Here is a 22,797-nt window from a genome sequence, read left to right as displayed (position 1 = left end):
GGTTTCTCTGTATAGCCCTGGCTGTCCTGGAACTCACTCTGTAGACCAGGCTGGCCTCGAACTCAGAAATCCGCCTGCCTCTGCCTCCCAAGTGCTGGGTGGAAGGTGTGTGCCACCACTGCCCGGCCCAATAATAGTTTCTTATATTTTTATTTACTCATTTATTATTGCTGTTACTGTAGTTTTGGAAATTGAACCCAAGGCCTTTCACATTCTATGCAAAGCTTTTTATACCACAGAGACATCCCTGTTTTTTTTTGTTTTTTTTTTTTGTTTTTTTTTTTTTTTTTTGTTTTTAATTTATTTATTATATGTAAGTACACTGTAGCTGGCTTCAGACACTCCAGAAGAGGGCATCAGATTTCATTATGGATGGTTGTGAGCCACCATGTGGTTTCTGGGATTTGAACTCAGGACTTCTGGAAGAGCAGTCAGTCCTCTTAACCACTGAGCCATCTCTCCAGCCCCAACATCCCTGTGTTTAATGGAATATTTTTGTACTTAATGGATTGATTTCCTGTTTTGGACAAGTAGTAGCCCATGTATATTTCTATACTGTGACATCAAAATTTTTTATTTTTTATTTTTGTGACATCTAAATTTGTTTAACATCCAGGGTATGTTCTTTGTTCTCCTGATTTGATGTTGCTACCTGCTTGTTTTGTAACTCACAGCTATTGGTCTAAAGACTTGATGTACTGGTGTCTGCTTGCTTAAGTGGCTGCAGAGTCTGAGTTAGTCAGGATCTTAGTGTTCACTGCTGCAGGGGTACAGTTGTAGCTGAGCCCACATTCCTTTTTCTTGACAAGATAATCCGCTCTCCAGCAATTGTTTGAGTTGTAGCTTGAGCGGGCACCTGGTTCTAGTATTTTCCTGGAGTTTTGAGTCCCTTTCAGCCATGCAGCAGAAAACAACCCCTTCTTCCTATCCTAGTTCTGGACAATCAAGGTAAATTAGTAGGGCCTTCTAGGTCATGTATTACAGTTCTGGTGGTCTGTTGCTGTGACAACTGCCTCCTGTATCATCATCCTTGTATTTATGAAGCTTTGTCTCTATTCTTCAGGGCTAAGGAAGGTAATGAACACACTACATGGAACAAGCTTAAGCTGTTTTAGTAGTCTGAATAGCATAAATCTAGAGAATTAATGTAGGAGGATGATAATTTCTAGGACTTGATGGTTTAGGGCATGACAAAGAACATTGAGATAAATCAGTCTTGGGTTAAGTTTTGATTTGTTTTATGACAAGGTCTTGTTAAGTATTCCAGGCTGGCCTTGAATTGAAGATTCTCTTGTCTCCATCTTCCTAAAGACCTGCATTGTGCGTTACCATACTATGCTTGTTTTGGAAAAAAAAAAATTGTTTTTTAAGATTTACTTACTTATTTTTCATGTATATGAGTATATGGTAGCTGTCTTCAGACACAGCAGAAGAGGGCGTCAGATCCATTACAGATGTTGTGAGCTACCATGTGGTTGCTGGGGATTGAACTCAGAAGCTCTACAATTGCAGTCAGTGTTCTTACCCAGTGAGCCATCTTTCCAGCCCTGTCTTTGGATTCTTTAAGTGGGAAGTTAAACACTTTCCTCTTATTGTAGTGGTCATGACATGTATCTGAGAGAAACAAAATGCTCACATTTTATAATAATCATATAAAATAGATTTTATAAAAATTGTATCAAATATGTTTTTCTTTTTTTCTTTTCTTAATATTTATTTTGAGACAGAGTCTTACTCTCTAATGCTGCTACCTTGGGGCTTTCTGTGTGACACTGACTGGCCTTAGCCATGTTGGCAAGCATCAGCCTCCCAGCTGGGATTTTAGGTATGAAGCACTATACCTGACTGTAAAGTGGATTTTAAAAATGTTTTTTTAACATTATTTATCTATTTAGAGTGTGTAAGTATACACCATGTACATTCTGGGGAGCACATTTAGTTTGTCAGGCTTGGCAGGGAACACTTTTTCCCAGTGAGCCATTTTTGCCAACCCCGTAAAAGTACATTTTAAAAATTAGATATTTCCTCTGTGATTTACACTGGGTTTTTTTGTTTTGTTTTGTTTTTTCAGTGATTCCAGTGAATACCTTGCTTGGTTTCCTTCTGTTCACTTGCAGTAGTGTAGTTCGTGTGTGTGATATACATACTTTAAGTACTTTTGAGGTAGCTTGTCACCTTAAGAGTGCCTCTGGATGGAGTCTTCTGTAGCATGACTTGTCAAACACTGACATAACCTGGCAAGTCATTTCTGCACAGAGGGACTGTCCAGGGTAGGTGTATTGTTCTCCACTTTAGGGAGGGCTGGGGAAGGAAGCCTCTGTCAACTACAGAGGAGTCAGTCTCTAACAGATTTGTTATCCTGAGGGGAGATGAGATGGAACTTTTTACACAGATCACTATTAAAATGAAAAGCTGGGCATGGTGGTACATGCCTTTAACCCCAGCATTTGGGAAGCAGAGATAAAAGACTTTGAGGTCAGTCTGGTCTTCATAGTAAGTTCCGTAAGTTCCAGGATATTGTGAGATCCTGTCTCAAGAAACAAACACCCAACCAATAAAGTAAAAAACAAACAAAAAACCCTTAAGAACAAACAACCAACCGGGCGGTGGTGGCGCACGCCTTTAATCCCAGCACTCGGGAGGCAGAGGCAGGCTGATTTCTGAGTTCCAGGCCAGCCTGGTCTACAAAGTGAGTTCCAGGACAGCCAAGGCTACACAGAGAAACCCTGTCTCGAACCCCCCCCCCCCAAAAAAAAGAACAGCCAACCAAACAGTAGTAATTATATGGTAGCATGTTTGAAAAGCCTGAATTACAGAAGATTTTAGAGAGATTTGCTTTAATTATTTCTTGACAGTCACTGAGGAAATAAAAGTTGAGTGTCTTTTGGGAACTTGTATAATTGCATGAATAAACGTATACTGGCATAGTTGCCTCTCCTGAACCCTATCATTGGAGAAGTATTCTGTTACTTATTTGTATAATTACTAAGGATGGCCAAGGCTAAGTAGGCCTCATTTCTTCCAGAGTGGCCACAAGTCATTCAGGCTGAGAATGTCTTTGGCCTTGTTCTGGACAGGTGTGAATACTGGGACCTTGACAGTTATGGTCTTAAGTTGAGCGCAGTAATATCTGCTGTTTGAATTCCCTCATGTGTATCCTGTGGACAGTTTCCTGTGTACTCATCTGCTCTTGCTGAGGAAAGCATGGTCTGGTTGGGCAGACAGCAGTGATGGTGGTTGTCATTTGAACCCTTCTCTATCCCACACAGCCTTTCCTGTTTGTGTATAAAGAGTAATATTTTGATAAATACATTGAGAAAGTACAGGATGGTCCCCATGAAAGTATCTGCCCAGCTGTCTTTATATATATATTTTTTTAAAAAATTGTGTTTATATGTTTTGCTTTTATATTTTTTATTTTTTTATTTTTTTTTATTTTTTTATTTTTGTTTTTTTGAGACAGGTTTTCTCTGTCTAGCCCTGGCTGTCCTGGAACTCACTCCGTAGACCAGGCTGGCCTCGAACTCAGAAATCCACCTGCCTCAGCCTTCCCCAACTGTCTTTAAATGTGTGCTTTCTAGTATGTCTTATCCCAAGACTTCAAAAAAAAAAAAAGTATTAACTTGAGCCAACTGGAGGCCAACTTAGTCTACATAGTCAGGCCAGCCAGAGTTACACAGTAAGACGCTGTCTCAAACAAACAGAATCCCGAAAAACAAGCCCCGAATTTTACAATTAACAGAATCATATTTTGTCATATATAACATCAAAGCTTTTATACATATGTGTATGTCTCTCTTCTCTCTCTCTCTCTCTCTCTCTCTCTCTCTCTCTCTCTCTCTCTCTCTCTGTGTGTGTGTGTGTGTGTGTGTGTTAGATTGGCTTAATTGAGCTAATAGACATGCATTACCTCACATTGTACCTAGGAGGAGTGATTTGGGAATTAAAATTTTCTTTTTAGTTTTCCAAGGTGACAGAGTAGAAATGTTCAGCTTTTAAAAGATTTGAGTCAATTATAGTACAAGTGATTGTCAAAAGGAAACATAGAGGATTCTGAAAAATGAAAGAAAAGCAGATATTTTTCACTGATACTAGAAAGAAATAAGGAATGGGTGGGAGACAAAATACTCCCGAGAAGGGGCTTAGTCCTGGAATTAGGGGAAATTGGAGTATAACAAAACAGCCTTGATCTGGAGAGATGGTTCAACAGTTCAGCAATCTTTGTTGCTTTTGTAGAGGACCATAGCATTCACACTAGTTAGCTTATAACAAGTGAGATGCAATTCAGCTCTAGGGGATCCAGTGCCCCTTTCTTGGCATCTGAAGGCACGTGCACTTGTGTGTACATACCTCCTCCCTTCACATCCACATAATAAAAATGGAAAAAACCCAACTACTCAGCATTCATTTCTCTCACTACCATTTTTTCCTCTATGGCTAGCCTTTGTGTTAGCCTTGGGATCCAGGATGCTGAGGTATAGCCATAGAGGGAAGGATTCTAGGACACCAGAACCCCCAGGAACAGAAGTGGAAAGGGAAAGATGACTCAAACAATGTAACATTCCAAGAGAGTTTAATACTTTTGTTTTAAAATGTAGTAATGTTAACATGACTGCTTTATAAGTTTTTCTAGATAAGAACTTGCTAAAATTGGATTTGTATAATTGATGCAAACCTGATGTTTATTGAGTGCCTAATACTAACATTTTATGCCAAGGCACTAAGTTGACAGTAGTGAGTTGGACTAGAACTTCTCAGTGCTTTCACTGAGATTGTACCCTCCTGAGTTAAAAAGTGAAGTTGGTAGTATTACTGTAGCAACTCACTTGATAAGTCTGTAGAGCGTAAGTGCTCATTCTTCTGGCCAGCAGAGGGTATGAGAAGATGGCTTGTCATCATGCTTTGAGACAAATGACAATTCTGTCAGTTCAGAATTTGGGCCTCCAAATGTAATGCAAAAGAAAACAAAAGGTTTTAAGATAGTACTGTATTTTTGGCTTAAAATTTTTGTTATGTTTGTGTATGTTGCATATATATTTGTACATGTTTGTGAAGGCCAGAGGTCCTCTTCTGAAACGGGCTTGCTTGAGGCTCATTAACTAGGCTGGTTGGCCAGCGAGTCTCAGATCTATTTGCCTGCGTTTCCCAGTGCTAGGACGAATAACACTGTACCTTCTGGGTTTTTTTTTTGTTTGCTTGGTTTTTATTTTATTTTGTTTTGTTTTTGTTGAGTGCTAGGGTTTGAACTCTGGTCTTCTATGCTTATTCAGCAGGCATTTCATTGACTGAACTATCTCCCAAGCCCCTATTTATATTGATTATTTGATTTTTTTTTTTTTTTTTTGAGTTTTGAGACAGTGTCTCATGTAGCATTGACTGGTTTTGAACTCTTGATTTTCCTCTCCTCACCTTTCAAGTTCTGGAATTATGTATCATGGGCAAGAAAAGAGGGCATTTTAGAAAACCCAAAGAAGGCGTGTTTGTGTGTGATTTGATGGCTGGTGTAGATTTGTAACTGCTGTCAGATATTATTGGCTGCAAACATTGATTCAGCCACTTACCTACTTTTGGTTGATTGATTGGGGTTCTGAGAATTTAATCCAGGACCTTGAATATGCTGAGCTGTAGCTTTCCTCCATTTTATTTTATTATTTTCTAATTTTTGGTAAATTGCTAAAGCCTTGAGCCCCACACCCTGAATAACTTGGATTACAGTTGTGTATTTCTACACTTGGGTCTTTTTAAGGACAGTCTCACTGTGTTGGTAATCTTCTGGATTCTGCCTTCTAAGTGGCTAAGACTATAGTCACAGGCCTTTGTGACCAATCCTGGCGGTTGATTCTGTGAAATGAGCTGTTTTTTTTTTTTGTCTTAGTATCTGGCAGTAGTTTGTTCATTGTTAAATTTGATATACTGATGTTTCTCATGATCTTTTTCTCTTCTTTCACTCTTCCCTTCCCGTCTTCTTACCTTTTCCCCTTCTCCACACCCTTCTCTCCCTCCTTCCCCTCTCCCTTCCCCTTCTTCTTCCATTTCTCTTCTTTTCTCTTGAGCCAGCCCTGGGTTTGTTCTGGCTCTTCTATACAGAATTTTGCTCTGTAACTTGCAGTCCTGTATTGGCCTTGTCAGTGCTGGCACTATAGGTGTGTATGCTGGCTCACAGCTCAGGTAGTGTACCATATTGAGTGTTCTGAAGTGACTGACACCTGAGCAAGGTCTGCAGACTTGATTTGGGTTTTTGAGCTAGCACTGAAGTGTCCTTTGTTTATTTTACTTGGCTGTTGCTTTCTGTCTTAAGTCCTTACACTTTTCTCTTTCCACAAATGGACCTCCTTGACTTCACAGTGGTTCAGTAGAAATGAGGAAACTATAGCTCATTTTCTAGTGTATCAGTTTATTTAAAGAGATGGGCTTCAAGTTGATAGACAGGAAGCCTCAGCATTGGGAACGTTCTTGTCTCTAGCCATGAAGTGTGACAGGAGATGTTGGTTCTTGATGTGTGACCTCGACTTCTGCTCAAGGAAGAGGGCCTGGAAGGAGAGAGTACCTTTATCTTTGCAGCTTCAGCTTTGCATTCTCCCAGGGCTTTGGTGATTGTATCCGGGATTGGAAATGGTAGCTCTGAGCTGAAATTTAGGGACTTTAGATGGGCTAGATTACTGCCTCTCATCTCACTGTTGGGATGCTATGGTGTGCAGAAAGCCTAGGTGTGCCTTGTCAAACAGCTATGTTGTGGCTCACCACTTTCACTTACTTTTGATATTTATTTTAAACTAGAGATTAGGGAAAAGTGGTGAGAAGAGGAATGATAATTTGTCTTTTAAAAGAGCCACACCCCAAGACCGTGTTTCTTGCGGGGGTTTTTTGCCCCCACCCCCAGCATATGGGATGCAAGTCAGCCTGGTCTACATACCTACTTTGTGAGTTCCAAGCCAGTCAGGAGTACATAGTGAGACCCTATTTGAAAACAAAACAACAACAACAATAATAATAATTTTTAAAAAACCCAAAGCCACACCTAGGACATTATTTGGTTGCACACATATTCATATGTTAGAACTGTTTGATGAGAATGCAGCAGTTGCTCAACTCTTGCTGCACTCAAACAGCTGTTGATGTTTGGATTGAAAATAGATGAGACAAGGTGGTGGTGGGCGGTTGCACCCTTTAATCCCAGCATTTAGGAGGCAGAGGCAAGTGAATCTCTAAGTTCTAGGCCAGCTTGGTCTATAGAGTTCCAGGACAACCAGGGCTACACAGAGAAAAATGATCAACAAAGACAAAATGGGAACAGGCTAGCAAAAACTGAAACCAAAGTAATTATCAGGGAAAATACCATTCACAATAATAATAATGTTTGTGCATTTGTTAAGTAGTAGAATGCTATCTAAATGAAAACTGGTCTGATTGATTGTTGAGTGGTAGAGTGGTAGACAAATAGTAAAGGTAAAAAGTTGTTAGAGTGGATTTGTGTTCAAGGTTTTGGTTTTTTGTTTGTTTTGTTTTTGACTGGGCTTGACTAGCCCTGGCTGTTTTGGAACTCACAGAAATCCCTCTCCCTCTGCCTGCCCCTCGGATGTGAGACATTAAAGGTGTTTATTACTACACCTCTTTGTCTTCAGGGGATTATAAATTAACCCCTATCTGTGGCACAGGATTTTCTAGTCCATCTTTTGTCATTTTGCAGCTATTCCATGTGATTGTCTCTTCTTTGTAGATGAGGGTGTTAGAATGAAGAAAAGAAATAGTTTGCACCAAGGACACAGCCAGGTGTTAAGTAGGGACCTGAACTCCTGGGTTCAGCTTTTCCATCGCTCCCAAGCAAGGGTCCTGACATGGCCCTTACGAATTTACCTCAACATTTTGTTTGGTTTTATTTCCTGTTCCTTGTCTTCATCTCCCTCTTCTGGGAAGAGTGCTTGAGATGCTTACAGTCCATAGAAAATTCTTAGGTTGCTGCAACCTTAACATACTTGAATTGTGTTTGCTGGCTCACAGTGTTTGACATGGTTTCCTCATCCCCAGCTCAGGCAGATTGGAAGGAAATCTGATTTTGCCATAATACTTAACCTGGTGGAGGAGAGCTACATTGGAAAAGGGAGATTGAAGAGGTGCTGGCTGGGGCTGGAGTTAGTGCTGATTAGTCAGGGGAGTCTGCCGGGTCGTCTGCCCTTCCAGGGTCAGATTCCCTTCTTGAAATTACCCTGAAGAGGCACCCTGTGTGAAGGAATTTCTGCAAAACAATCAGGTGGAAAGATAGCTCAGTTAAGAATAGGTACTGCTGGGCTGGTGAGATGGCTCAGTGGGTAAGGGCACCCGACTGCTCTTCCGAAGGTCCAGAGTTCAAATCCCAGCAACCACATGGTGGCTCATATCCATCCGTAACAAGATCTGACACCACTCTTCTGGAGTGTCTGAAGACAGCTACAGTGTACTTACATAAAATAAATAAATAAAAATCTTAAAAAAAAAAAAAAGACATCTACATCTAAAAAAGAATAGGTACTGCTAAGCTGGGCGTGGTGGCACTTGGGAGGCAGAGGCAGGAGGATTTCTGAGTTCGAGGCCAGCCTGGTCTACAAAGTGAGTTCCAGGACAGCCAGGGCTACACAGAGAAACCCTGTCTTGAAAAACAAAACAAAACAAACAAACAAAAAATAATGGGTACTGCTGTTGGCCAGTGGTAGCACAAGCCTTTAATGTCAGCACTCAAGAGGCAGAGGCAGCAGGCAGACCTCTTGAGTTTACATAGATTATAGGAGAGCCAGGGCCACACAGTGAAAAAAAAAGCCAAAGCCTAAAAAAAAGAAGAAGAAGAAAAAAAAAAGGGTATGCTCTTACAGAGGAGTTTGGTTCCAAACACCCATGTTGAGTGGCTTACTCTAGCTCTCCTCTGATCCCCTCCAATGTATACACTATTCCCTGCTACATACACATATTTTAAAATGAAGCTTTTTTTTTTTTTTTAAAGCACTAAATAAAGAGTAAGTATGTGTGTGAGAGAGAAATGTATGGTGGGGAAGTAAAGCACATAAAATATTATCTAAGGGCTTATTATGAATTTGACAAATGTACTGTGACTATGTATGAAAAGATGTTTTTATATACTGAAATCCTAGGAAAAGGACTTTTCCTGTTCACAACTTAGTCTGCGAAGCCCATCTGCCTGTGTGTGTTCCTTCTGTACCTGGTACCTCGTGTGGTACAGTCAGGTGGGATATCCAGCTGGGTGCTAGAACCGGCGTGCCAGGCTAGTAGGTTCAGAGAATGTTAGGGGTTAGAGAGGGCTTGGCACTTCTGTAGGGAAAGCCTGAAGAAAGTCTGCACAGTTGTGGTTGAGTATCTGTATGGAGCTGGAGTATGGTTTCCAGTCAAGAGAGGATACAGAAGGATTACAGATCTACATGGCATCTCTAGCTTGTGTTAATGGGAGAAAAAAAAATAGAGTGTATTCGGAGGTGCTGGCTAAGATAGCTGAATTAAAAGTTCAGGTAAATGGTTTTAACTCTACAAAGTGTATTTTCTCATAAAACAAGATATTTGAAGGTAGGAAGTTCCAGGGATAGATAATTCAGCAGTCCAGACTTTACCAATTCAGTTGTTAAAAATATTCACTTTGGCTGGGCAGTAGTGGCACACACCTTTAACCCTAGCACTTGAGAGGCAGAGGCGGGTAGGTCTCTGGGTTCAAGGACAGTCAGGTCTACACTTCCAAACCCTGTCTTGAAAAACCAAACTAAACCAAAAACTTATTTTATTTAGGTTTTTTATTGGTTATTTTATTTATTTACATTTCAAATGTTATCCCCCTTCCCAGTTTTCCCTCCAGAAGCCCCTCCACCTCCCCCTTATTTTATTTCTTAATTTTGTGTGTTTGGGGGGGAGGGTGCTTCTGTGAAGGCTGAAAGCATTAGATCCCCTTAGAGTGCAGTTACAGGATCTTGTGAGATGTTTGATGTGGATTCTGGTACTTAAACTTGGGATCTTCTGGACATGGTCTTAACTACTGTGCCATCTCTTCAACCTTATCAGTTAAGTTTCTTACTAACTTAGATGCTGCCTTTTTTTTCTTCTGTCCCCACCTACAGAGTGGATGAATGGTGTTGACTTTTTTTCTGGTTGCAAGGTGATTTCTGTAGGCCCATGTAGAAATCTAGTGGTGAAAGGGAGACTTCTTTTTGAGCAACCCTTGCTAATAGGGAGGAAAAACTTGTAACAGATAATCTTGGCTAAGATATTCAGCTTCCCTTAGGTGGGATGTGTGTGACTTACCTGCCTGTTTTTCCTCCTATGGCCAGGAGAGATGATACCCTTCCTCAAAGCAAGCTCCCTGGCAGCTCAAGTACCCCATACTCCTCAGAACCCCATGGGTTTGTCTACAGCCTCCTGCTCCTCAGAGACTGTAGAAGAGGATTGGGTAGCTAAAATGTATGGTCTGCTACCCTGGAAGAAAGGTTCTTAAATTTCTAAAGGCGTGGCAGACGGGTGTTAAGCTTAAAGATAATCTCCAAATTTAACCATTGCACTCACTGCCTCACTGTGTTACCAATGTTTACCATTAGCCATCGTCTAATCTCACTTAGTGCCATTTGTTTACACTTTCCCATTTTCATGCTTTTTAGTAACACGCACACACATATACACACATATACATATGTATCTATCTATACACATGTTCTTATATTTCTATAGTCATCATAGTTACTTAAAACATTTTTATAATGTATAGCTGTTTATTAAGCTCTGTAATAGCAATAGCTATTTCTTGGTTTGTTTCAAGATAGGGTTTCTCTGTGTGGCCTTGGCTGTCCTGAAACTTTCTCTGTAGACCAGGCTGGCCTCAAGATTCACCTGCCTCTGCTTTTTCAATGCTGGGATGAAAGGTGTGAGCTAATTCTTGTTACGTTTATATTACTGACAGGCCTCAGTGATATCCATTCATTAATTCATCTATTACCCATAACAACTCTACTTATATAGGAGTCATTATTGCTCTATCTTCCAGATGAGAGTGAGATACAGAAAGGCTGAGTTAGGCACCCAAACTGTAGTATGGAGACTTAGAGTTGGGGTTCTGGTACATGATCTGTATTCATTAGGTTGAATTGCCTTTAGTTATTGCTATTTTAATTTCTTTTTTCCTTCCTGTTACAGATAACATTGTGGTAGATGTAGTAGTTTGCACACTTCATTCTTTGCATTTGCCTAGACAAGTGGCTAGCTGAGGAGCACACTCAGGTTGGGGAGTGAAGGAGTAGAGGGAGGTGATGCACGGAAAACTATGCTGTAGAGAAGGTTACCCTGAAGGAGCGAGAAGGGAATTGCTTGTATTGTCATTGCTTGTTGTCCAAGAAGGCTGATGTGCTCACTGCATCACCGTCCGTTGGGATGGTTGACTGCCCCTATGCCTTGCCCATTTATACAGGGAGTCACTGCACTCTGCATTTTCCTGTGTGATCATTTGTCTCACATAGTGCAAACATCTTTAAGGTTTAACTATGTCTTAACCACTTTTTAGTTTCTGTATTTTTATTCATGTATCTTCAACTCTTTGAAAACCACTAATGTCATTTTCTAGTATATCTAAAAAACAGTTTGAGTTTCAGATATGCAATTACATAGGTTGAGTTTTATTTCCCCTAATTTGCTATTCATAAAACTACACGTCTAATTACTTTTTTTCATGTCTGCTTTATTTTTTAACCTCATGTAGGTCAAGATGGCTTTGAACTCTACTGTTTATAATTACCAAGATTGGCTTTCTTCCGTTTTCATGTGCTGGGATTACATGTGTGTACCACCCGGCTTAGTATTCTTCAAAGCATCCCAATAGTTCAGTGAATTTTTAAAAACTCATTATTGCACTTTAATTTGCGTATCTTTGTTTTCCCTTATTCCATATTATTTAATTACTGTTTTAGGATGTGATTTTTTTTTTTTTTTAAACAAAGAGTTGGCCCTTTTCTCATTATTGTTTAATGTTTCCTCTTTCTGAATTTGAAAAAAAAAAAAATCTTTTTTCTTGTTTTATCTCCCCAAATAGAGTTTCATTACTGGTTTAATACTACTCTTAAGACATGTGAGTCGTCTGTGTGAAATGTTTCCTTAGGATAAGATTATAGCAACATGACAGTTGGAGAGCTGTTGTTTTCTTAGATTCTCATTTCCATTTCTGCTTAATTTCTAGATTTTGGATCATTGTTTGACTTGGAAAATGATCTTCCTGATGAGCTGATCCCCAATGGAGAATTAAGCCTTTTAAACAGTGGGAACCTTGTTCCAGATGCTGCGTCCAAACATAAACAACTGTCAGAGCTTCTTAGAGGAGGCAGCGGCTCTAGCATCAACCCAGGGATAGGCAATGTGAGTGCCAGCAGCCCTGTGCAACAGGGCCTTGGTGGCCAGGCTCAGGGGCAGCCGAACAGTACAAACATGGGCAGCTTAGGTGCCATGGGCAAGAGCCCTCTGAACCAAGGAGACTCATCAACACCCAATCTGCCCAAACAGGCAGCCAGCACCTCTGGGCCCACTCCCCCTGCCTCCCAAGCACTGAATCCGCAAGCACAAAAGCAAGTAGGGATGGTGACCAGTAGTCCTGCCACATCACAGACTGGACCTGGGATCTGCATGAATGCTAACTTCAACCAGACCCACCCAGGCCTTCTCAATAGTAACTCTGGCCATAGCTTAATGAATCAGGCTCAACAAGGGCAAGCTCAAGTCATGAATGGATCTCTTGGGGCTGCTGGCAGAGGAAGGGGAGCTGGAATGCCCTACCCTGCTCCAGCCATGCAGGGGGCCACAAGCAGTGTGCTGGCAGAGACCTTGACCCAGGTTTCCCCACAAATGGCTGGCCATGCTGGACTGAATACGGCACAGGCAGGAGGCATGACCAAGGTAAGTGAGCTGAAGTGCTTGAATGTTTCTTGAATGATGATGGGCATTTACTTTCAAGTAACATGGCAACATGGGACTATGTAGCTCCTTTTTTCCCCTTCTCTTGAAAGTTTCACATGTCCATGAAAGAAACAGGTTTTTGTCTTGTTTTCTCTTTCTTTCTTTCTTTCTTTCTTTCTTTCTTTCTTTCTTTCTTTCTTTCTTTCTTTCTTTCTTTCTTTCTTTCTTTCTTTCTTTCTTTCTTTTCGAAGTCCCTATGAGATAAATCTCTACCTCCTTTTATCTTTAAAATAAGAATTTTTCCCCCTAGGGTGTGGTGGTGAGAATTTGCTTTGAATTTCCATGAAGCCTAGGTTGTCCTCAATTTATAGTCCTCCTGCTGTAACCTCCTAAGTGCTGAGATGACAGGTATAAGCTGTTGATTGCCAGATTTTAACTTCTGAGGAAAGTGTAGAAATGGCACCACATAGTTGAAGAGTAGTTTCTCCTGCTAACCAGCTTTGTGATACATCAGGGAATCTGGTAAAGGATGCCTCTTTACTCAGCTGGACATCCTCCTGTCTGCTCTTTTCTTTATATTCCTTGGGAATGTGTTTATTGTCACAGTCTCCATTTTAGTCGTAAAGATGCTATGTCTAGAGATGGTCAGCTTCTTGCCACTGTTGTCAGTGGAGAGAAGGATTTGTAGAGCCTTGTGTCTCAGTGAAAACATCACAACAGTGGTTCTCAAAGTGGGGTCCTCGGACCAGCAATACCAGCATCATCTGGGAGATTGTCAGAGGTAGACCCTCTCCGCTGGCTTGCACACTGAAGTTATATTGCCTCCTACTCTGGGACTTTAGGTAGTTCCAGGGCCTTTCTATATGGTCTTCATCTCGAGTTCTAGAGAAAGGCCTGGGGTGGAGTTTCAGCTACCAGCCTTTCAAGTGCTGTGAATAACAGGATCTGAACTTGGAGCAGAGGGAACGGTAATATCAAGATAGATCTGAAGTAGCTAAAAAAAAGATGGAAACTGGAGAGAGAGAAGGGTACAGAGAAAGGAAACCCAGGCTGATTGCTGTTTAAACAGCAAACCTTGTAGAGACTTTGTGACCCAAGGTTTATAAGTGGCAGCCACTGAGTAGACCTATTTTGTGCAGTTCAACCAACAAATTCCAGGTAGGACTGTGGATTTGATTAGACCTGAAGAGGGGAAAGTGAGAAATTATTAGAATACAATTTCCTGGAGGGTTGAGGAGAATGTGGTAAACTGGCTTGATGCTACCATAGATAGAAGATTTTTTTTTTTAACTTAAATAAAAGCAAAGTAATTTCTAACATTAAAAGTGCAGTTACCTTTTTTGAAAAGGTAGTAGAGGGAGAATGTAGACTTAAATTACAGTTGTGCTTGGCAGAAGATGGTTTGTTATACTTCTGTACCCTTTTTACAGTTATATTGGAAGGGGATTTTTAATGATCATATTGCCTCTGGGTAGATCAGCTGCTGAACCCTTTTAATTCATATTCCAAACTAACCAGTTTAAAAAGGATTTTTTTTTTTGAGAATTGGAATTATGTTTAAAAATATACATAATAACAGTACAACAGTTGTCAAACTTTTTGGTCCCAGGATTATTTAATATCCTTAAAAATTATGAAGGACCCCACTTGGGTTTTTGAGAAAGGGTCTCCTTTTGTAACCCTATCTGGACTAGAATGACTATGTAGATAGATCAGGCTGGTCTTAAACTTGTCACTGACCTCCTGCATCTGCTGCGTAAAAGTGCTAAGGTTACAGAAATTGTCATCATGCCTGCCTAGTAAGTCTCTTCACAACTATAGTCACAAAAAAGTGTAGATGGATATTTGCTTTTGTGTATGTCTGTGTGTCACATGTGTGCAGTGCCCTTGGAGGCCAGAAGAGAGTGGAGGATCTCCTGAAACTGGAGTTACAGGTGATTGCAAGCTGCTATGTAGGTACTGGGAAATGAACCCAGCAAGCGCCTAATGACAGTGGTATCTCTCTAGCTCTTATTTACAGGAAAAATTTAAAACACTACCCACATTTCATTAAACATGAAGTTCAGTGGCATTATACACTTACAAGAGATCTGGACAAACTCTATTACAGCCTAAGTTGGATATGATTCCTTGTTTGTAGTTCTTCATAGGACTGTAGTATTATCTGATTTGGTATAGGAGATGTGCTTTATGGACTGGATACTTAAGATTGTTTCATTGTTTCACTGTTGCCATTATTTTGTTTCAGACATATTTTATACATGTACATCTTTGTGCAAGTGAATAAGTAGATAAATGTTTGGAAGTGTAGTTTTTTTTTTTTTTAAATTTATATGTATGTGTGTCTGTGTGTATATGCTACATGTGTATGCATGTCTGCAGAGGCAAAAAGAGAGCATTAGATCCCCAGAGCTTGAGTTAATAGATCATGTGAGGTACCTGTTGTGGGTGATGGGAACTGAACGTCAGTTCTCTGGTAGAGCAGCAAGTGATTTTATTTTTAAGTCATGGTAGGGAAATTTTGAATGGAAGAATATTTAAACAGACACAGGCTAGGCGTTCTGTTGTACTCCTGCAGTTCTAGCATTCACAGGGCTAGGAGCATCATTACTATCCATCAATTGACAAACATCAATTTCCAGGCCATCCAGGACTACCTACTGAGACCTTTTCTAAAACAGAATCAAGACTTGAAAAAGAACATATCTATTACTGCAAAATTTATTGTTACCCATGTTGAATGAACCTTTTTAAATCCTTTTCAACCCTGGATGTGGTTAGATACTAATATTCTTATACTTGTCACTCTAGTCAAATTGTTTTTATTAGAATGTTTCCATAAATTCACAAATACTTGTTTTCTCAGATTATTTTCTGTGTCTGGGAGTACATGTCTGTCTGCCTGCCTATAGTGCTAGGGATCCAACCCAGGGATTTACATATGTTAGGTAAGGGTTCTACCACTGAGCTATAGCTTATTGCTTTTTATTTATTACAAGTTTAAGACTTAAATAGCTTTTCCTCTTTTCAATTTATCAAATTAGCCCCACACATTTATGATATGTCTGTCACATGTTTTGTCAGGGATATATATTTTTGTTTGCATGGAAACATCCATTTTTTCTTTCTATGCTTTTGAATTGTATATCTGAAAGTGCTTTCCCTGTTCCAAACTATAAATGTTCTTTTGTGCTGGATGTGGTAACACTCACTTGTATCTTAACAACTTAAGTGGCAAAGATAAGGGGATGGCTTGAGCTCTGGAGTTCTACTTCAGCATAGACAATATAATAAGCAAGATCTGTTGTAGCCCTCATCCCCCTAAAAAGAAAGGAAAGTATTCTCTTAATGTTTCTTAATTATTTCTTAAATCTTGACCTCACTTTTGGTTCAGGGTTGTGGCATAGCACTTGTTTTAGTAAGCATGAGGCCCCAGGCATTCCAACCCCAGCACCATGCTCTAAGAATTCCCTCCTCACAATAAACAGAGTCACCAAAGATCAATCTAGTGTTGTTTTTTTCCAGCTGATAGTAGTCACTGCATTTTCTTTAGCTATAGTGGTCTGTCTTCTGTCTGTCCTGTTTTGGGCTAGATACTGATCTTTGTGCTTGAAAGTCATCCTAGCTTTTTGTTCATGGTGGTTCTCAGCCCTGGCCGAACATTAGAATTACATGAGGAGTTTTATCCAAATCTCATTGCTGACCAATTAGGTTAGAATCTCTGGGGCATAGCCAGGACATGGTTACAGTTTATATTCCCTCAGATGATTTTTCATGGCAGACAGGGATAAGGGTTTTTATTTTAGGTAAATACAAGAACTTTTTCCATGTGCTTTCTGTACAAGCATGAGGATCTGAATTTGATCCCTGGTATCCACTCTGAGTTGGGGAGGTGGAGATACCAGATTAGGGTTTGGTACCAGCCAACCTCGTCTGATTAATGAACACAAGGCCAGTGGAATACACTGTCAAAAAACCAAAGCAATGGGGCTGGTGAGATGGCTCAGCGGGTAAGAGCACCCAACTGCTCTTCCAAAGATGCAGAGTTCAAATCCCAGCAACCACATGGTGGCTCACAACCATCCTTAACAAGATCTGACTCCCTACAGTGTGCTTACATATAATAAATAAATCTTTAAAAAAAAAAAAAAAAAGCAAGCCAAAACAGTTTCTTAAAGACAAGTAACCACTTTCTTTGTATAGTACATTTTTTGTTGTTGTTTTTTTGGTTTATTATGGTTTAGTTTACTATAGGAGACAAGTTCCATTTCATTATTTAATTGACTGTCTTAATACAGGGATTAATGTGCAGTTGTCGTTAGAGGCTGGCTACTTTATGAACTTTTTATTTTACTACTACTTTAGCCGATTCTCTTGGGTTTTCTGAGAGAATCTTTTGCATTATTGATATTTTTGTCTTCTCCTTCTGGATATATTTATGCTCTTGGGCATCTGTTTAGTTTCTGATTTGAATGAAAGTTTATCTGGTGTTTTAAGTAGAATCTGAGCTTTAGTTTGCAACCAAAGACAATGATATATTTTAAAATTAGGGCATAGTCTCCTTTGGTAAATGTTAGGTTTTATTATATTCATTTCTTACACCTGTAGTAATTAAGATTCTTTTGTAAGTAAAATTTTTTTTTGCTTTGGTTATCAAGAGATTTGTTCATATTAAATTCAATCACACTTGTGATTGTAAAAATTAAAACAATGTAATTCCTGAATTCTTTAGGATTTTTTAAAAAAAAAAGATTTTTTTTAACATTTATTTATTATATATATAGTGGTCTGCCTGCGTATATGCCTGTTTGCAGGAAGAGGGGACCAGATCCCATTACAGATGGTTGTGAGCCACCACGTGGTTGCTGGGAATTGAACTCAGGTCCTCTGGAAGAGCAGTCAGTGCTCTTAACCACAGAGCCTTCTCTCCAATCCCATATTTTAGGATTTTTTTGTTTCTTATTGATCATGTGGGGTTTGTTTGTTTTGTGTGTGTGTGTGTGTGTGTGTGTGTGTGTGTGTGTGTGTGTGTGTGTGTGTGNTGTGTGTGTGTGTGTGTGAGAGAGAGAGAGAGAGAGAGAGAGAGAGAGAGAGAGAGAGAGAGAGAGAGAGATTGATTGAGAGATTGAGAGATTGATTAGTGTTAACCTAATCAAAGAGACTTTGGAAGTTCCTTCTGTCTCCTCCTTGGGCAATTGAAGTAGTGTTGACATGATTTAATACCTTGAAGAATGTCACCTGTACAAGCACAGGAACCTGAAGCTGCCTCATTTTCTGTCTTTGCCTTCCTTTCTGTGGATACTATGGCTTCTTTCCTCCAGATTAACCTGACATCTTTTGTCAGTTTTCTGGTTTTGGACTTTGGTCTTTTGAATTGATGTAGTTTCTCTGTGTTATTACTTTGATTTTAAGAAAAACTCAAATACTTACTTCATGTTAAAATATATGTAGTGATCAAAGCAAAAGCACATGCTGTTTTTGCAAAGGTTTCAGGCTCAAGTTCCAGCACTGTGTGGTGACTCACAACCATTCATGACTCCAGTTCCAGGGATCCAACCCACTCTTCTGACCTCACCTCCGTTAGCACTGAGAATGCACAAGGTGCATAAACACACATGCAGACAAACCTTATACACATAAAATATAAAATAAACAAATCTAAAGTCGCGTGCGTGCGCGAGCACACACACACCCTTCTCCCAGAGATTGTGTTCCTTCCAAACCAGTCACCAGTCACCAGTCAACACTCTTATACACTTAGATCATAGGCCCAGATCTGATCTGGCAACTCCTTAATTGAGGATTTCTCTTCGGGGTAGGTTATGTCAGCTTGACCATAAAAGCTAACCAGCAGACCTGGTCAGGTGGTCCAGATTATTTCTGACTTTAACGTTAATAAAAAATTTACTAATGTATGTCACTGTAGAAATCCTTTTTGTTTTTTCTCTCTCTTTTTTTTTTTTTAATATTTATTTATTTATTATATGTAAGTACACTGTAGCTGTCTTCAGACACTCCAGAAGAGGGAGTCAGATCTCGTTAAGGGTGGTTGTGAGCCACCATGTGGTTGCTGGGATTTGAACTCTGCACCTTTGGAAGAGTAGTCAGGTGCTCTTACCCAATGAGCCATCTCATCAGCCCTTGTTTTTTCTCACACAACTAGAAAGATAGCAAAATAAGTAGATACAGAGAGTTAAGAATAGGCCCATATTAGTGTATGAGGGGACTTTTGAGATACTGCCCTCCCCCACCTTTTAAGAATGTTTTTGGAAAGGTGGAGCTTGCTGTTGCCTGGGAACCTTCTTCCTAGGGTAAAGGTTTTCACACATACCCCAGTGCCAGCCACCGACAAGTATCATTTTGTACCACTGGTTCAAAATTCAAGCTGGGACATACACAGAAAATGCCCAAGAGCAAGAGAGTCTTGTTCATTTGGTTTCCTTTAGAAGATCACAGCAGAGATAAGTAGTTTGTAAAATAAACCTACCTGGCACAGTGAAGTAGGTTGCAGTGAGGGGTGTATGTATGCAGCCTGTAGAAGAGCAACTTTTGGGCAGAAGTACTGAACAGTTTCAGGAATCTCACCATAACTACAGAGGAAGTCCAAGCTTCAAGAGTGGAACTTGGGCTCTGAAGTGACCTACCTAGGTTCATATGCAGGTTCCAAATGGTTACCTGTATGAAAATCACTCCCCCCCCCCCAATCTTTTAAATGAGGTTAATAATAGAACCCACCCCCAAGAACTGCTTTTGACAATTTTGAGGGGATATAGGATTTGGTAATGATTAAATGAGATATGTGAGAGCAGTTCTCAGCACATTGCCTAGGCGTTTTCTTCCTTGCTTCCTTCCCCCTTCCCCCTTCTTTCTCTCTCTCTCTCTCTCTCTCTCTCTCTCTCTCTCTCTCTCTCTCTCTCTCTCTCTCTGTTTTGAAATTGACAAGTGTTTCCTTGCTTTAGGACATGAGATAGCCATAAATGTGTGAAGTTTGCAATGAGACCCTTTCTGCAGTGTTCCCAGTGAATGTTGCTTAAATCATAAAAATAGTTTTTTATTTTACAAAATTTAAAAGCATGTGATTTTCTAGAGGAGAAAACATAATCCTACCCTACCAGCCTTTTGTTTACATTTATTCACGGTAGGTGTGAGCTCGCGTGTTTGGAAGGAAGAGTGTGTGGAAGTTGGTTCTCTCCTTTACGTATGTAGGCTCCAGGGTGGAACTTGGGTTGTCAAGCTAACCTGCTTGACAGGGCTCACTTATATGCATAATTATTTGTCTTTTAAAGTCAGAGTTGAAGTCAGGTTTTCTCTTTTCTAGTTAACTGATTATTCTTAGAAATACAACCTGAATGAATATTTGCATATTAGCAACACTGAAAATTTCTTCAATTTTTAATGTTTTATTTATATTTCTGGAAATATAGTGCACATAGAGTGGAATGAACAAATCTTGTATCTGTCATAACTCATATACCTTTGCTCTCCATCCTTCAAGATGTAGGACAGTTCTGTTGCCTAGAAAATTCCCTTGTACCCACATTAACCCTGTGTTGGTTACTTTTCCCATCACTGCAACAAAACACCCAACAAAAAGCGACTTTAAGAAAGGAAGAGTTGGGGCTGGTGAGATGGTAAGAGCACCGACTGCTCTCCCGGAGGTCCTGAGTTCAAATCCCAGCAACCACATGGTGGCTCACAACCATCCCTAACAAGGTCTGACGCCCTCTTCTGGAGTGTCTGAAGACAACTACAGTGTACTTATGTATAATAAATAAATCTTTAAAAAAAAAAAAAAAAAAAGAAAGAAAGAAAGAAAGGAAGAGTTTATTTGAGCTCAGAGTCCCAGCAGGAGCTTGAGGCAGCCCTCACCTTGCATCTGCAGTGGTGGGAAAGATGAGTTGCGGTACTAAGTTGTCTTTCTTCTTTTTTCTGTGTTCCAGGATCTTATTCAGGGAATGGTGCTACCTGCTTTAAGATTATTGTCCCACTTTAATGAAGCTAATTTAGAAAATCTACCACAGATAAAACTAGAAGCTTGCCTCTTCAGTGATTCTGGGTCCTGTCAAGTTGACTCTATTATCCACAGCATATCTTGTATCAGTTAATTTTCTTTCACGTTGATAAAACACCCTATATTCTATAAAAGAAAGGGTTAAGACTCCTTAAACAGTACCAACAACTGGGGGCCAATTATTCAAATGCCAGATATTAGGGAAACATTTATCATTCAAACCACTACATTCTACTCCCTGGATAGCTTTGTATTCAAAACATAATGCAAATAGTTCAAAAGGTCCCCATCATATTTCTTTTTGTAATAATTTTATTTTCATTTTATGTGTACTGGTGTTTTGCCTGCCTGTGTCTGTGTGTGTATGTCAAATCTTGGAGTTGCAGACAGTTGTGAACTGCCATGTGGGTGCTGGGAATTGAACCTGTGTCATCTGAAAGAGCATTCAGTGTTCTCAATTGCTGAGCCATCTCTCCAGTACTCCCCCCGCCCCAGATCCCCCCAATCATTTCTCGATCACAACACAATTTAAAAGATGAAAATTTCTTATTAGACTCAGGACAATATCCTAACTCTCATTCCCTGTAAAATCAAAAAGCAAATTACATACCCCAAAAATGGAGTATTGCAGAGTATACATTACCAGTTTTAGAGGCTCTGACACCCTCACACATACATACATGCAGGCAAAATACCAATGTACATGAAATTAAAAAAAATAGTATTTCTCTTAAACAAAATTTTGGTAGATTTTACCTTTTATTCGTTCTGACAATCTTAGTCTTTTAGATCTTTAGCTTAGTGCACTTCCAACTGAGCCTGCTACTTTTGGTCTTAGTTGTGGTGTTTAGTATTTAATGTTGATACCTAGATTTACATTTCTCACTTCTTTTCAAGGCTAGTCATAAAAGAAGCTGACTGAGGTCTTTTGGAGTCCCTTTAGATTCCTGGAGTAGTCAAGAAAGCTCTGAAAGTTGGGCTATTAGTTTAGACCTTCTGTCCCTTCTGTTCAGTTGACACACCCTGAGCACTCTAGAGCACTCTAATCGTGCAGCCAGCTTGAACAGGCTCCAGGTGGGGCTGGCTGGTGATGTAGTATTTCTGAGGACGAAGTTCTGATGGTGTGAACATGCTGTATGGAATGCAGTTGGTGGCCTACAGTGATTTACAAATAATTTCTGTTTTCTGAATTGTCCACAAAACAAACCTGTGAAGCGCTGTGCTTTTTCTTAATGTATTTGAGCCAATTCATGCAGTTAGAATACATGCAGTTAGAAGGAGTAACACCTTCTGAGCCAGTCCTGCTTGTATAGGATACCATTTAAAGTTAGAGGGTAGCAGACTTATTATACTTACTGTGGTTGACTCCAAAAACTGTTTGTTAACCACCTGTCTGTCAAATGATAAACTATATAATGCCTTTTTTTTTTCTGTATAGGTCAGGCTTCCACCTATACAAAAATGTATAGAGAATATAGAATGTGAGAGTCATTTCCCAGAGTTATTTTTCCTTGTATGAAAGGATTCATTGCTTACAGTCTTAAAAAGATGCATCCCTGTGCACTTAGATTTCCTGACCTCTGAGCAGGCCATGGCTTTCTAGTTTAAGTATCTGTTCAGCAAGTCAGGTTTGCATGGCCATAAGATTATAGACTTTTCTATAAATGAATGAATGAATGAATGAATGGCCATAAGATTATAGACTTTTCTATAAATGAATGAATGAATGAATGAATGGCCATAAGATTATAGACTTTTCTATAAATGAATGAATGAATGCATGGCCATAAGATTATAGACTTTTCTATAAATGAATGAATGAATGCATGGCCCATAAGATTATAGACTTTTCTATAAATGAATGAATGAATGAATGGCCATAAGATTAT

General features: G+C 39.7%; 1 protein-coding gene across 2 annotated transcripts in view; it reads left to right on the top strand.

The window, feature by feature from the left end:
- The window catches only part of Crebbp (CREB binding protein), a 130,136-nt gene that overhangs the window by 24,080 nt on the left and 83,259 nt on the right, over positions 1 to 22,797 (top strand). For both annotated transcript variants that reach the window (XM_021209977.2, XM_029544586.1), the window contains exon 2: positions 12,188 to 12,897. In XM_021209977.2, coding sequence (XP_021065636.1) covers positions 12,188 to 12,897 — 710 coding nt within the window. The remainder of the gene's footprint in view (positions 1 to 12,187; positions 12,898 to 22,797) is intronic.

This window comes from Mus pahari, chromosome 12 (genome assembly GCF_900095145.1).
Source record: "Mus pahari chromosome 12, PAHARI_EIJ_v1.1, whole genome shotgun sequence".
Classification (NCBI taxonomy): Eukaryota; Metazoa; Chordata; class Mammalia; order Rodentia; family Muridae; genus Mus; species Mus pahari.
Note: the sequence above shows the minus strand (reverse complement) of the source record. Positions and strands in the feature narration are given on the sequence as shown.